This window comes from Heloderma suspectum, chromosome 6 (genome assembly GCF_057233095.1).
Source record: "Heloderma suspectum isolate Gila_16-S chromosome 6, 16-S_ref, whole genome shotgun sequence".
NCBI lineage: Eukaryota > Metazoa > Chordata > Lepidosauria > Squamata > Helodermatidae > Heloderma > Heloderma suspectum.
Genome location: NC_139463.1, coordinates 30,994,412 through 31,008,032, shown reverse-complemented (window position 1 = coordinate 31,008,032; position 13,621 = coordinate 30,994,412). Strand labels below are relative to the sequence as shown.

The 13,621-nt window shown below is 44.8% G+C and overlaps 1 protein-coding gene across 3 annotated transcripts in view; it reads right to left on the bottom strand.

Annotated features, from left to right (window-relative positions):
- Positions 1-904: 904 nt before the first annotated feature.
- The window catches only part of ERLIN2 (ER lipid raft associated 2), a 29,178-nt gene continuing 16,461 nt past the window's right edge, over positions 905-13,621 (bottom strand). For 2 of the 3 annotated variants that reach the window (XM_084803897.1, XM_084803898.1), the window contains exons 9-12: positions 12,659-12,750; positions 11,519-11,608; positions 8,025-8,104; positions 905-6,638 (exon numbers count right to left, since the gene is read on the bottom strand). In XM_084803897.1, coding sequence (XP_084660023.1) covers positions 6,450-6,638; positions 8,025-8,104; positions 11,519-11,608; positions 12,659-12,750 — 451 coding nt within the window. In that variant the 3' untranslated portion in view covers positions 905-6,449. The remainder of the gene's footprint in view (positions 6,639-8,024; positions 8,105-11,518; positions 11,609-12,658; positions 12,751-13,621) is intronic. The other variant, XR_014783735.1, reaches the window with a different exon arrangement.

Here is a 13,621-nt window from a genome sequence, read left to right as displayed (position 1 = left end):
TTACCCATCCCATATGCATGAGCCCTGCATAGGGTTGCATTTTTCTCCTGCTTTTGATCCGCCTATCCCTTTGGCCAGGGGCAGGTAACCCATGGCCTTCCAGTTGTAGGGCTACAGCTCCCATCATTCCCCAGGCCTTGTCTAAAAGTTCCAAGCAAGAGCTCACAACATGCCCATGAGAACACAATTCTCTCCACTCTGGCACACTCAGAATGCGAGGAGTAGTTGTGGGACACATGGTTTGGCTGCAAAAGGTTGACATTCCACCCATCTCCACTTAAAAAGTAAAAGATCTCTGATAATGGAGTGGCAGTCACGCCTGGTGAAATCTTTCGAGAACTACCACCAGCTGGAAGAGGCGGCACAGGACTCGACAGACCAATAATTGAACTAAGGCAGCTTCTTGTGTTTGTGAGGTCAGCCCTCCCAAGTTGTAGAAAAACTGTCCGGCTCCTAAAGTTTGCAAATATTTCTGCACCCCAGTCTAAATTCAAATCTCAGCATGTGTGCATAGGAGAGAAAGGCCAGGATCTCTTCTCGATCATCCCAGAGTGCAAGGAATGGAACAACGGGCTCAAGTTATAGGAAGCCAGATTCTGGCTGAACATCAGGCAAAACGTCCTGACTGTTAGAGCAATGCAACAATGGAACCGATTACCTAGGGAGGTGGTGGGCTCTCCCACACTGGAGGCATTCAAGATGAAGCTGGACAGCCATCTGTCAGGGATGCTCTGAGTTGGATTCCTGCATTGAGCCAGGGATTGGACTCAATGGTATTATAGGCCCCTTCCAACCCTACTATTCTATGATTCTATGATTATGCACACTGGCCCTACTGTAACTGCAAAGTAGCCCCACATAGACACAATGGGGCTGACCCAATAATTAATGTTAGTACTTATCCTAAAAGCAGAGAAAACATTTTATTCAGTAATTACAATAAATATCAAAACAAACAGGGCTGGTTTAATTGATACAGGATTTCTAATTAAAAAACAATCCAAGGGATCAGAAACACAGCAGCATAGTTGAACGGTTGATGCCCAAGAAGACAGCGACATTCACCAATTCCCCCCTCATTAACAACATTGGCTTGAAGCACTCGCATCCTCTTTTCAAAACTTGCACAGAGGGAAAAGTGTTACTTTGTTCAATGGAATTACAAAAAGGAAACAGAAAAAGTTAATTGCTCAGAACCCCAACAGCGGGCATTTGAGAAAGGCTCATTTTAACAAAGTACTAAAAAATATATAAAAGAAAATAATTCTCCTTGCTAAACTACATTTTCTAGTGCCGAACAGGCTGGAAAGAATTTAATTATCAGGAAAAATCTACAACATCTTAATTATTCACATTAATATTTGCTGCTCTTTATGGCATAGTGGTTTGAAGTTATGTCTTGTGAAAGTCTATATAAAAAGAATGCAAAGGCTTATTCTAATATATATTTTTTTACACATCAGAGTCATATAAAAGTCATATAATATACTTTGGCTTTTCTGGAATTTAGTTTTTGCTAGTAAAAAATTCTCAAGTAAAGAAATAAAAGATACCCCCAACCTTTTATCAGGACATCCCCCCCCACAAAAAAATCAAATGAAATCGCTCCCATAAGTCTCATATAAAAGTTTCTTGTACATGCACAATCCTATCTGCAAACTGTAATAGCATGAAAGCCAGAAAAAGGTAGCTTTCTTCTATTGAAGTATTGGATATAATGTAAGAGATTGGAATCCAACTGTAGATAACGTTCAGAAAGAAAGGATGACACCCATTTTAGTGCCTAATCTAGTCCACCTTAGCAATTTTCCACACCATGAGCCGACATGTCATCAGGTAGCTTCTGATATGTTCAAGTAGATAAATGGCCACTCAAATTGAGAGGCAGAATTGCAAGCTCTGCTCTTACTTAGCACTCTGATGTAAAGGAAAAATGGGACAGGTTTGACAGTATCAACTTGGTCCTAGGTAATCATCTTTGCAGCCACACCATTTCCACCCCCGCCCCCCTGCAGCTTCTGCTTGGAGACCAGATAATGTGTTTTGCCTGACTAGTGAAGGATGCTTTGGGGGGCGGGGGGGGGGGAGAGAAAGAAAGTAAAGCAGATCTTCAGACAGAAGTGGATTTTCTGAATATCAATAATTCCCCTTTACTCCCTCCAGTACATTCGATATATTTAAGTATAAGAGTTTGACTTGTGCCCATTCATGTCCATTTTTTAAAACAAAAATAACTACCCACCATTGATCACAGATATATCCTCAAACTCACACCCACGTCCTTAAGGTTGCTTCACAGATTAAGAAATTAGTTGGCACTCCTTAATGCCCTGTAAACACGAGAAACATGCTCTTTGGAAAACAAAACAAAAGACTGATGCATGTGGACATCACGAGTACATGCAGCAACGGGACCCAGTGCCTCATGGTATGTATCTCTCACGTTACAGAGAGCAACATGGACACACACAAATACACAAAGTTGTTTTATAAGGTGCGAGGTGGCTCTTAAATCCCATTAAGGAGGCATTAAATGTCAAAGGGAATGGAATAACCAGAGATGGCAGTCCTCAAGCCATTTCCTCTTCTGTAATTTCAACTGAGTTCAACAGAACTCTGGACCAAGGAGCATGAACTCATGATAGTGCAGCGAGGAACAGCCAACAGCACATCTTAAAATATGCGATACTCAAGGGACCTGTGGGTAAGTGACATATACAGCACTGTAATTCCTGAGCATGTTTACACTGCATAAAAAATCCCAACATCACACCCTCATGAAAGAATTTGTTTAGCAGCCATCCTCTGCTAGCTTTTCCCTTAGCACCAGCTATGTTGGGTTGGGAACCCAAAAAGTTCAAAAAGCGTTGGGTAAAATGGCCAAGTTCCCAGAGAGGTGGTTCAACCTATGTCTCAGTCATACCATTTCAGACTGCATAGTGTTGGCTCCCACATGACTGAATGCTCCTCCTATTTAAAAAATAAAACATCTGCATATAGAAGACTAGCATGTCAGGGAGAGGGCTAACAACCTAACCGTTTCCTTGACATGCTAAGCTTATGTGTGCAGGGATTTTTTTTCATATTGAGCGAGCAATCATATGTTCGCACCCCATGCCCCGCCCACGCACGGCCCCTACAGTCTGAAGCAGTATAGGTTTTATTACCTCAGTGAAAACTAGTCCCAATACTGAAGGTTACTACAGGACAGAGAACACTTTCCCTACTTTCAAAACTAAGGGTTCCTTATATATCACATTCACATAGATTTGTTCATGTTACTTTTAAAGGTTTCCAAGGAATATATTCATAATTAGGGGGCCACACACACCATGGGGGCATCAGCAATGCCAGTCTCTTCTCACTCTGAAACAAATTTGGGTGTTACATTAGCCCTGCTTGTACTTTGAAGACACATGCAAGAAAGCAACCAGAAAAAGAAAAAGGCTAAGGAGATGCATGTTTGTAATGTGGCAACCATTGGAAACAAATCCAAGGCACATCTGGCAAAGCATCTGGGACTCTTAGTCCATTTGTGGGCTGCAGACTCACAACTGGTTGTTCACATTTTACAAAGATGCATGCCTGTGGACACGTTCTGGGCAGCGCCCTGCTTGCATATTGAAAAAGGTGAATGCTAATGAAAGAAACTGCTCACTTCCAAAAAGTCATACTGAGTGCACAGTACTGTAACCACGGCCCAAACCACTGTTTTAGCCAGACTAAAGCGCGGCCACCTGCAATGAGCTTCCCTTACTCAGGAATTGTAGCAACGTGTTTTTTAAAAAACAATCACATCAGCCCTTGGTCTCCAAAACCTGTGGGACACCCCCCTCAGTTAAAAATTATTCCAGGGTTTTTGCAAAATTAGAAGTCGAGAGAGAAAGCCTTTGTACTTGGCTTTTGTTCTGCATGGACAAAGCTAGGATAAAGTATGAGCCACATAATCCTGAATCTCTACCTAACTACGGAACAGACAGAGCAGACAGTCTAGCAAGATGATGCCTTCCTAGTTTTGCTGTTGTGCTATGGCGGCCTGGTGGTGGAGGTAAGCATAGTTTGAAATGCCAAAAGTAGGAGTAATAGGTACTTTGAAGATCATAGCTTAAAGCCTCCTTCACATCTCAGCTCTGTTTGCATATTGGGAAGTCATGGCATGTTTAACCTATACTGCTACAAGCTGCAAGACGCAATGATTGTGTCTGCTAGTGAGTGTCACACTGGTGCCACCGAACAGATTTGATTTTGAACCAACAATTCCAATACCCATTTATCAGCCACTTAAAGGAAATGTTCACATACTGTGATGATGAAGGTCTTTGCTATAAAGGCAGTTTGGTAACCCTTCTGTGTGGATAATCAAGGATACGTAATAGGATTTCAGGTCTACAAGGGTTCTTACCCTGAATATGCCTGTACATGTGTCTCAAGGACTGAATATAATGTCTAAAAAATACATGCACTGAATGTGGCCTTTGGAAGATGGACCTCAACAGGTAATCCTACTGGCCTATACAGAACGTATTAATAGCACAGACTTCTGTAAGATGGAACGCTTACCAGGAAAACAAAAAAATATCTAAATCTACTAGTCTGCCTCTACTTTGGAGCAACCCATTTCTAGAACAACACATCCCTTCCAACCCCCAATCCAGCCTTCTATGACTGGGCACCCTCCAGATGGATTTGACCACAGATCCCATCAACCCCAGCCTGCACATGATACTGACTGGGAATGATGGGAATTGTAGTCCAACCCATTTGGAGGGCCCTGGTTGGCTAAGGCTGTCCTCATAATGGAAGGGTTCCAGGATTAGTTGTTTGACATTTATGAGGTAACCAAAGACATCATTGGAGAAATGGTGCAATGATGATGCACCATTTGACGCAATTTCCTGATCCTGTTTGCAGGGCTGTCCCCAGAAAAACTGTTGATAACCAATTCCAAACTACATTTCTCAGGCACATCACCCATGGATCACTTCAAAAAGCTACCTCAAAGGGGCGAAACATGACCTCAGAATCAGCTCCAAGTAACACTACCCGCCATTGGAAGCCTTTGAAGTAAGCAGGAATGGTGAGATCAAAGACCCTGAAATGCACTCAATGCCTTCTTCTAGGAATGCACTGCAACACTGGACTGGTGCATTTTCACCCATGAAGCAGAGGCTGATCAGTGGAGAATCTGGCTGCTGGTTTACAGAACACTGAGCACACTGGCACAACTTATGATTTGCCAAGCCAAAATTCAGCAGCATATGGTAAACCACTAGAGTCTTGGTAAATCTTTTTTGGGACTGCGAACACAAGGGGGTTGGAAAAATCCCTGACAGACCACCATTACATGGTTGGTGGGCTGCATTCAGCTTAGTGGATCACTGGTTGTCCAGCCCCAATCTAGAAAGCGGCCTGCAAAATCCAGAATCAACTTTTGCTCTCCTGTTTCCAATCAAGTGCAATGCAAGGTGGTCACCCAGATGCTTAATAGTGGTCTAGTGCAGGAGAAATCTCTGTAAAAGATAACCACCTCTTTCCCAGGACAGCTGCATTTGGAGATGTCATTATGGTGGGGGGGGGATTTGTACTCCATCTGAAACTGGTTGTTATTGTCCCTATCAACACTGCCGGGGAGGAAGGGGGACACTGGGGTTAGGAAGTGCTCTGCCGATGCATCCTGAAATAAGTACCATTTGGACGCACCTTTAGTGTGTTGATATTTAATGTTCCAAGTCGCCATGCCAAGTCTAGAATTTGTAGTGTGGATGGGTTTTGTTTTGTTGTTTAAATTCAAAACATAGCACCTTTATTTGGGGGGTGGGATGGGGTCCACACATATGCTACAGGTGAAATCCACCTACTGGATAGCATGTACACTAATCCAATAATTTGGAACAGCATGTGGAGGCTATCTGGTTGATGTGCATATTATCCAAGATGGGCTAAATCAAGACCAATTTTTTAGAAGGGGAGAGAGGAAAAAAAAACCACACTTCTGACTCCTACATTTGCTGGATAATGTGCTTATTGCCCACCTGTTGGACTGCACCTGTAGCATATGTACAACCACCACAGGACAATGTGGTTTCTAGCAAGAGAAGGCTTCCCTTGCTCCAGTTGCTACAAAACATCCAATGAAACTGAACATGCTTGTTTGAGTGAAGTGGCTGCAGAGCCAGTTGTTGGGAACGCTGCAGCCTCTCCAGCATGATTCATTGTTGCTTTCTCCATCTGCACGAGGGCAAATATGACAGTGAATCTGACGGCTGAGAAATAAGAACTCGGTAAGCCGAACTGTTACGTGCTTCCAAGCCTGTCTTTTCAGCACAAAGGGCCTGGGCTCTTCTCCAGCATCCAAGCAGAGAGAGAAATCGCGCTGAGGAGAGTAGGGCTAGGCATTTGTTCCATTCGTGCGAACCAAGATTGTGCTGCCCCTTTGGCCTGCGTCCAATTCACAAATCCTCCCCTGCTCCAAGCCAGTTTTCATCTCTTAGCTCCTCAGCTGGTCCTTCTGAAGGCTTAGTGGGATTCCCAGCATGATCCATAAACATGTTGGGGATATCTTTGCCAAAATAGATCTTGCTGTTGGAGGCAATTGCCCTGTACTTCATCAGCTGCAAGTATTCTGGAGTCAGTTTTAGCTGCAGGAAGAGAAAGCAGGTAAGGAGTCCGGTACTAGGGAGATAGGTGAAGGTCAATATCCTGCTCCAAGATGGCTCCCAACAGATTGAAAACGCTACCAAAAATGTAAGAAGCAAGTTGCTTGTGTTTCACTGGTGGAGGGCTGCTAAGCAAGACACTAGCAGGGCACCATAAAGCTTCTCACTAGCTGTTACAGCTGTTGTCCTTAAAGGCACAGCTAGCTCAGGGGAGGCGGCCCCCACCCTTCCAGAAATGTGCTGCCGAGCAGCATCAGCTGCAGTACTTTGGGGTGAGGGTGGGGTGGAGAAATAGCTCTTTCAACACAAGGGGCAAATTTACTTTTGGAGAACCTCTCAGGGGCCATATTCCAGTGGTGGGTGGGGCAAAAACAGTGGTCCAAAATAACAAAAAGCCCAGCATATTTTAGCCTAAAGCTCTTACTGCTAGGAACTAAGCATTAGGAGAAGCATCTCAACCTTTTAGAATGGGGGGAATTTACATGCAAACGCTGGAAAGCCACCAAATGATCAGTGATCAGGGGAAATGGGCTGTGACCATCTAGGGAACCTCGGAGGGCTGGATCTGGCCCACAGGACTGAGGTTCCCCATCCCTGCAGTAGTTCCGGGGGAGCCATCCCTGCAGGGCAGGGTTTCTTGACCAGGCAAGATAAAATAAGTCTCCTCCTGGCTCATTTATTGGCAGTACAGCAAGGGGCAGCAATCGACACCACTTTTCTAGAATAGTGGGGTTAAAAGGGTAATTTGTTTCCCTACCCCATCCAAAGGAATCAAGCTTGGTTAAAATTATAGGTGTTACTTAATTTTAAAAAGCTGATCAATTGTATGAGTCTTAATTAAATCTGCATAGGAATAAGATAACTTCGAAGGTTAAAAAAGTCCCTCTATCCATTTTTAAATGACACTTGTGTCATAGGAGGCAGTATCTTGGAAGAAGCATGCCCTTCTGTGTGTAAGAGAAAGAGGAATGCCTCTTTAGGCGCTCTGCTGGCCACAGTTCTGTACATAATGAACGAATAATTAGCCATTTAAAAAGAACTCCACTGCTGCCCAATCAAGGGCAGCTTTTAAAATGATCAAAAAGACTTTTAAATCATGTGAAACCCACCTGCGGTATGAAGTGGTACAGCCCTGACAAGTTCACCACCCCAGTTAACTGTTTTACAAGGGTTCCCATTGCAGATTTTGCTATCTTGGGTTTAATTCTCACTGCCTCAGTGAGAATTAGGCCCACGATGCCAAAACATGAGACAGGAACCCTTGTCAAACAGTAATGGTTTTTGCCTTTGCATATGCAGGTTACATGCCACAGGCAACCTGCAGCTCCAAAACAAGGAGTGCTGTAGGACAGCTGGATCACTTCTTACTTTGTTGGCTTCTGCCATCTTCAGGGCAGTGTAACATTCAGCATCTGCTTTTGCTTTCTCTCTGGCAAGGAATGCAGCATCTGCAGAAAGAGGAGGGAAAATGAGACTTCCAAGCACAGAAAAGCCACAAAAGTCCCTGGAAAAGCCACAAGAGTCTCTGGAAAACCCTTGTGTGTGTGTGTGTGTGTCTTCCAAAATTAGCATACATTTTTATGATTGCGAGCAATGTTTTGACAACCTCCAGTTGGGTTCTCCACCCTCTCACTCACATTTTTGATTGACCAGAGCAGAAAAGGGAGAGATTGGAACTGTGGCACATTGATGGGCAATAGTTAGAGGAGAACATGAAGGAAGCAGAGCTGAGAGTAATCCTGGTACCACCAGAATCTCCATCATCTCCATTCAATTTAGCATTAGTAAGGAAAACCAAGCCTGACCGTTTAAGAACATCCAGTCCCAACCTGGCATCCTCCAGATGTGCAAGACTACAACTCCCATCATCCTGAGCCAGCACAGCCAGAAGTATGTTCTTTCTTTTTAAAGAGACAACTTAGATACTTTAGACTGAGCGATATGCTAGTTCTAGAACAAAAGGGCCAGGTCCCCTCCACCCCGCCAAAATAGTCAGTGGGATGTGGATTGTTGGATCCAGCCTGGGGAAACTCATATTCAAATCCCCGCAAATTGGGGTTTGGACTGAAAAAAGCACGTGACTCCTACTTGTTAGATGTTACAAGTAGCAACTACCATTCTGAGTGCCATCATACAAACTCCAATCCCTCTAAACCTATGATATCCCCAATATCCCTCCCCTTGCCCCTTTGAAGCGTTTTGTTCCCCAAAAGCATAGTCTGTCGCATAAAATTCTAGAGCCCCCATTACAAAATGCTGCAGTCTGGAACCTTCAGCTGGTGCAGAATGTGGCCGCCTGAGCACTGGTGGAGGTGAGCCGTCAACTCATGCAATGCCTATACTGTGCCAGCAGCACTGGTTACCAGTGTGTTTCCAAGCCCAATTTAAAGGGCTTGGTTCTGATTTTTAAAGCTTTAAACTGTTTGGGACAAAATTACTTGAAGGACCGCCTTCACCCATATCAGCCTGCCTTCACTAAGATCACCAACAAAGGCTCTTCTCACTTGCTCACCTTTGAGGGCAGTGAGGTGGGCAAATACACAAGGGAGGGCTTTTCCACAGTGGCCCCACACCTCTGGAAGGGTTGCCAAAGGGGGTCGGTCAGGCCCCATTACTGCAGGCTTGTAGGAAGGCCCTGAGGACCTACTTGTTTACTCTGCCCTTCCCCGATTATGTTTTACTGGACTGTTCTGCTCTATAGCTGCAATTATGCCACAGGTTTTTAGCAATGTTTTAATGCCGGTGTTCTATGAATATCTGCTGCTTTGTTACTGCATTGGTTTGTTTTTCTGATACAAATTTTAACGTTATAAGCCACCTTTGGAGGGCTTCTGCCCTGAAAGGTGGACTAGAAATATTTCAAATAAGTACAGCTGGCTGGCTGGGGAATGCTGGGAATTGTAGGACTTTTCTCCATCTAAACATGCATAGGATTGTACCCCTATACTATTACTTTTCCAAATTTCTTATATTTTGTAATGTACCACGACAACATTTGTCATCCCAATGCCCTCCAAACTTGTAGGACTGCAACTCCCGTATGCTGGCTGGGGATAATGGTCAGAGTTGTAGTCCAAAACATCTGGAGGGCTGCAAGTTGGGGAAGGCTGTACTACGAGTTCTTACATGTTTTGTATCTTTTCTGTTTTGTCCACTTCTTTCCTTCTTTCTTTTTTACGTTAGCTCGTGCAAAAAGGGGCCATGAAGCCTCCAGTTCTACCAATCCATCCACTGAAATATTTTAAACAAGCTCAGCTGTTCAATGAAGCTGCAAAACTTTGTTGTTGTTGAGAACTCCAAGTGTAGAAAGCCCAGTTTATAAAGCAACTGTTATAGAATTCCATTGGGGGCGGGGGGGACCTGCCCCCTTTCCTGCGGAGTCTGTGGTCATGTTGTCTCAAAACACATCCATCCATTAGCCGGTCATTTCTGCTCGCATACCAGGAGGGCAGCTGTGACCAACCCCAACAGCTGAGCGTGCACAAGATTCAAAGAGCATGTAGCAATCGGCTTATGGGAGCAGCTGGAACCGCTTGGGACAAAGCCAAGAATTCTCTTGCCTAGGGTACGGCTGGGCCTCCCGACTCCTAAGGGGCTGTGTTGAGGGCCTGCCACTTGGCAACGGGCCTCGATGAGAAAGAAAACTACCAGAGCTCTGCTGGGGATTGCCTAATGAGGGACTGCTGATCTGTAAACCACTAATTGGCTCCTCAGCAAGATGCTGCAGAGCTTGACAGGGCCTTTAATGAATGTAACTGGATCGAGGGGCAGGCTGCTAGGAGGCAGCCTGACAGGGCCTTTCCCGGATCCAGGAAGTTGCCCGACAATAGGAATGACAAAGAGGAAAGGGGACCTCCCCCCTGCCACCCAGTCAACTTCACACGTTTACAGAATACTTGACTGGGAGCAGCTCTATGGTTATGGAGCTGTAGCTCAGTGGCAGAGCATATGCTTTGCATGATAAAGGCCCCAGGTTCAATCCCTGGCACTTCCAGGCTGAAATGTCTGAAAGTCTGGAGAGCCGCTGCCGGTCAGTGTAGACCAGGGGTGGGAAACACAGGGGCTACATGCGGTCTGCCCTGCCCTTTTGTGGCCCCCTGCCGTGGCGTTTTTCTCTCGCACCATGGCAGGGGTGCAACGCTGCCCCTGCTCCCCAGCTCCTGGAATTTGCCCACCTCTGGTGTAGACAAGCTAGTTATAACAATGGTTTAACTTGGCATGAGGCAGCTTCCTATGGCCCAGCCCTACCACTGCAGGGACTAAACACAAGGCCTCTTGCATGCAAAGCATGTGCTCTGCCACCAAGCATCAGTTCTATATGCAGTTATCCAGGGATGGCCTGAACAGCGGGTACTTTGAACCATGGGGTGCAGAGCTAATGTTGCAGCGAAGTGAAAACATACACAGGCACAAAACTCTGCCCAAGGGAACCAAAACGCTTAGCATATTTCTTCAGGCTTACAAAATTCTGGCTGCAGAAACAACACAACTCCATGGAAGAAAAACACTGAGAGCAGCAGGCAAGTAGTACAGCAGGAAGGGGAGCCCGAGGCAACAGAGCAGGGAACATGGGCAGAGAGAACCAATTCCCAAGATGCTGCTGCTCCAAAGACATTTCTCAGCCACAGAGACTACAGGAATCATTAAAGATACAAGCTGATATCTTCCACCCATTTCTTGCGTTTGCCTGCTTTGTATTAGGTGTGATGTGTGCAGATGAAAACTGGACAACTGCTCTTTCCTGGTTCTCAGTTTATTCATCCGGGGAAAAGGAAAGCCTCCCCAGGTGCACTCTTAGTCCCAGAATGACTTGTCCTTTGAACTCCTTAGATAAACAAGAAAGGCCTTAGACAGGTTGTTACCTTCAATCTCAGAGATTCTCTTCTCAGTTTCTTTTTCCATCACCTTCTGCCCGTACGTTATCTCAGCCACCTGGGCAATTTTCTCTGCCTCTGCATTGGGGAAATACAATAACCCAATCCAATGATGACAGGAGCCAGCTTTGATGGTTAATGTATCGAAAATCTCCTGGAGCAGCAACACACCTAGCAAACTCATTCACCCTCTGCACATACAAGCTTTGCCCCACAGAAGTGCTTGGAAACATTTACTCATCCTGTCTGGCATTCCTGAAGAAGCAACTAGGTTACAACTAGGGATGTGCAGAACACCAAAACCTCGAGTTCATGGAGATCCTCCAAATTCCACATCAGATTGTGTGCTTTGTTGTTTCCTTTTCCCATGAAAATTTGTGTGTATTTTAGTGTGTATTTCCCAAATGTACATATCAATGGTGCACATTTTTGAAATGTGCACATTTCTCTCCCATTGACTGAAGTGCGTTTGTGTGCATTTTTCAAACACACATTTTTTTATGCTTTTTTCAAATGTGCACATTTTTTAATGCTTTTTTTTTTACATCACAAGCTTGGAAATGACGGACTTGGACCATTCAGTTCCCGAAAGTATGAACTCGGTAAATTCTGATCAAAAATAAAATGAAACAAATTTCTCATACATCCCTAGCATCTCTTTGGAAAATTACCTCTTTTTACAAAGGCAAGTTCATATTTTAAGTTATTATATATGCATTCTTCCTGATCATGGCTACTGCTCTTCAGTGAAGACTAACCTATGGCAAGTCACCATCTGTCACTTAACTCTAATTATCTCAAACAGTGTGATCATATCAATCCAAACACTCCGCCCTGATGTGTTGAGTTTGTGCTGTGCAGGCTTAGGAAGGGGGCTGCAATCTAGAATCCTCTTGTGTCTTCCCCCCGCCCCACTTCAAATTATGAGCAGTGCACTTTTCTTAACTGAAGTCTTTTTCACTGCCTCTTCCTCCACTACCTACTTGTCAACCATGGATATCTTCTCTCAGGTGGCCTCTGAAACTGTAATCTCCCTGGGCAAGGGATGGCATCGCTTTCTATAACCTATACAACCTCTCTCACACAACTGTTAGCTTTAAAATATGGGAGCAAGAACTGTACACAGACCAATGAGAGCCTTCTTGCGCTCTGTCTCAGCCTCCTTCTCCACCACCTTCTGCTTCTGAGCTGCGATCAACAGCTTCGTTTTCTCGCTCTCCCTAAAGGGACCGAAATAGGCAGGTAGGTAAAGCACTGACACAGAATTCAAGTTTCCGAGATAAAAATTGTTCCAGTGGGCAGGATACTGTAGGTCAGGGGTGGGCAACTTGTGGTCCTCCAGATGTTTTGACCTACAACCCCCATTATCCCTCACCACTGACTATGCTGCCTAGGGGTAATGAGAGTTATAGGCCAAAGGATCCAGAGGGTTACAAGTTGCCCACCCCTGCTATAGATGGTTTAGAGCAGGCACCTGCAGTCCAACAACACGCAACTTTTCAGCATGAAACTCCTTTGTGGAGGGAACTGCACTGGCTGCCTATTTGCTACTGGGCCAGGTTTAAGGTATTAGTACTAGTATACGAAGGCCTAAACAACTTGAGACCAGGATACCTGAGAGAATGCCTCCTTCCTTACCAACCTGCCTGGTCACAGAGCTCATGTTCCTGGTGGTTCTACGCAGTCCCATGGCCCGGTTGAGTCCACCAGGAAAAGAGCCTTTAGTGTGGTGGCCCCCTTCCTGTGGAACTCCCTGCCTTTGGAGGTGAGGCAGGCACCAATGTTGTGTTCCTTCCAGCGCCTCTTGAAGACACTGTTATTTCGAGAGGCCTTCCTTGAGTGACCAGCTGCGGTTTATTAAATTCGGTCTAATTAGAACTTGTCTTTTTAATTTTTTAAAAACTGTTTTAACATCGTGTTTTATTCTTTAATCCTTGCTGTTCAAAGCTCTGAAATATTTTGGTGTGGAGTGATATATACATATTATAAACAAACAAACAAACAAACTTCTAGAGGGCCAAGGTTCTGCAACCCTGCTTTAGAGCTCTGCTTTCAGCAACCCACCTCTTACCTCAGAAGGTTCTTTAACAG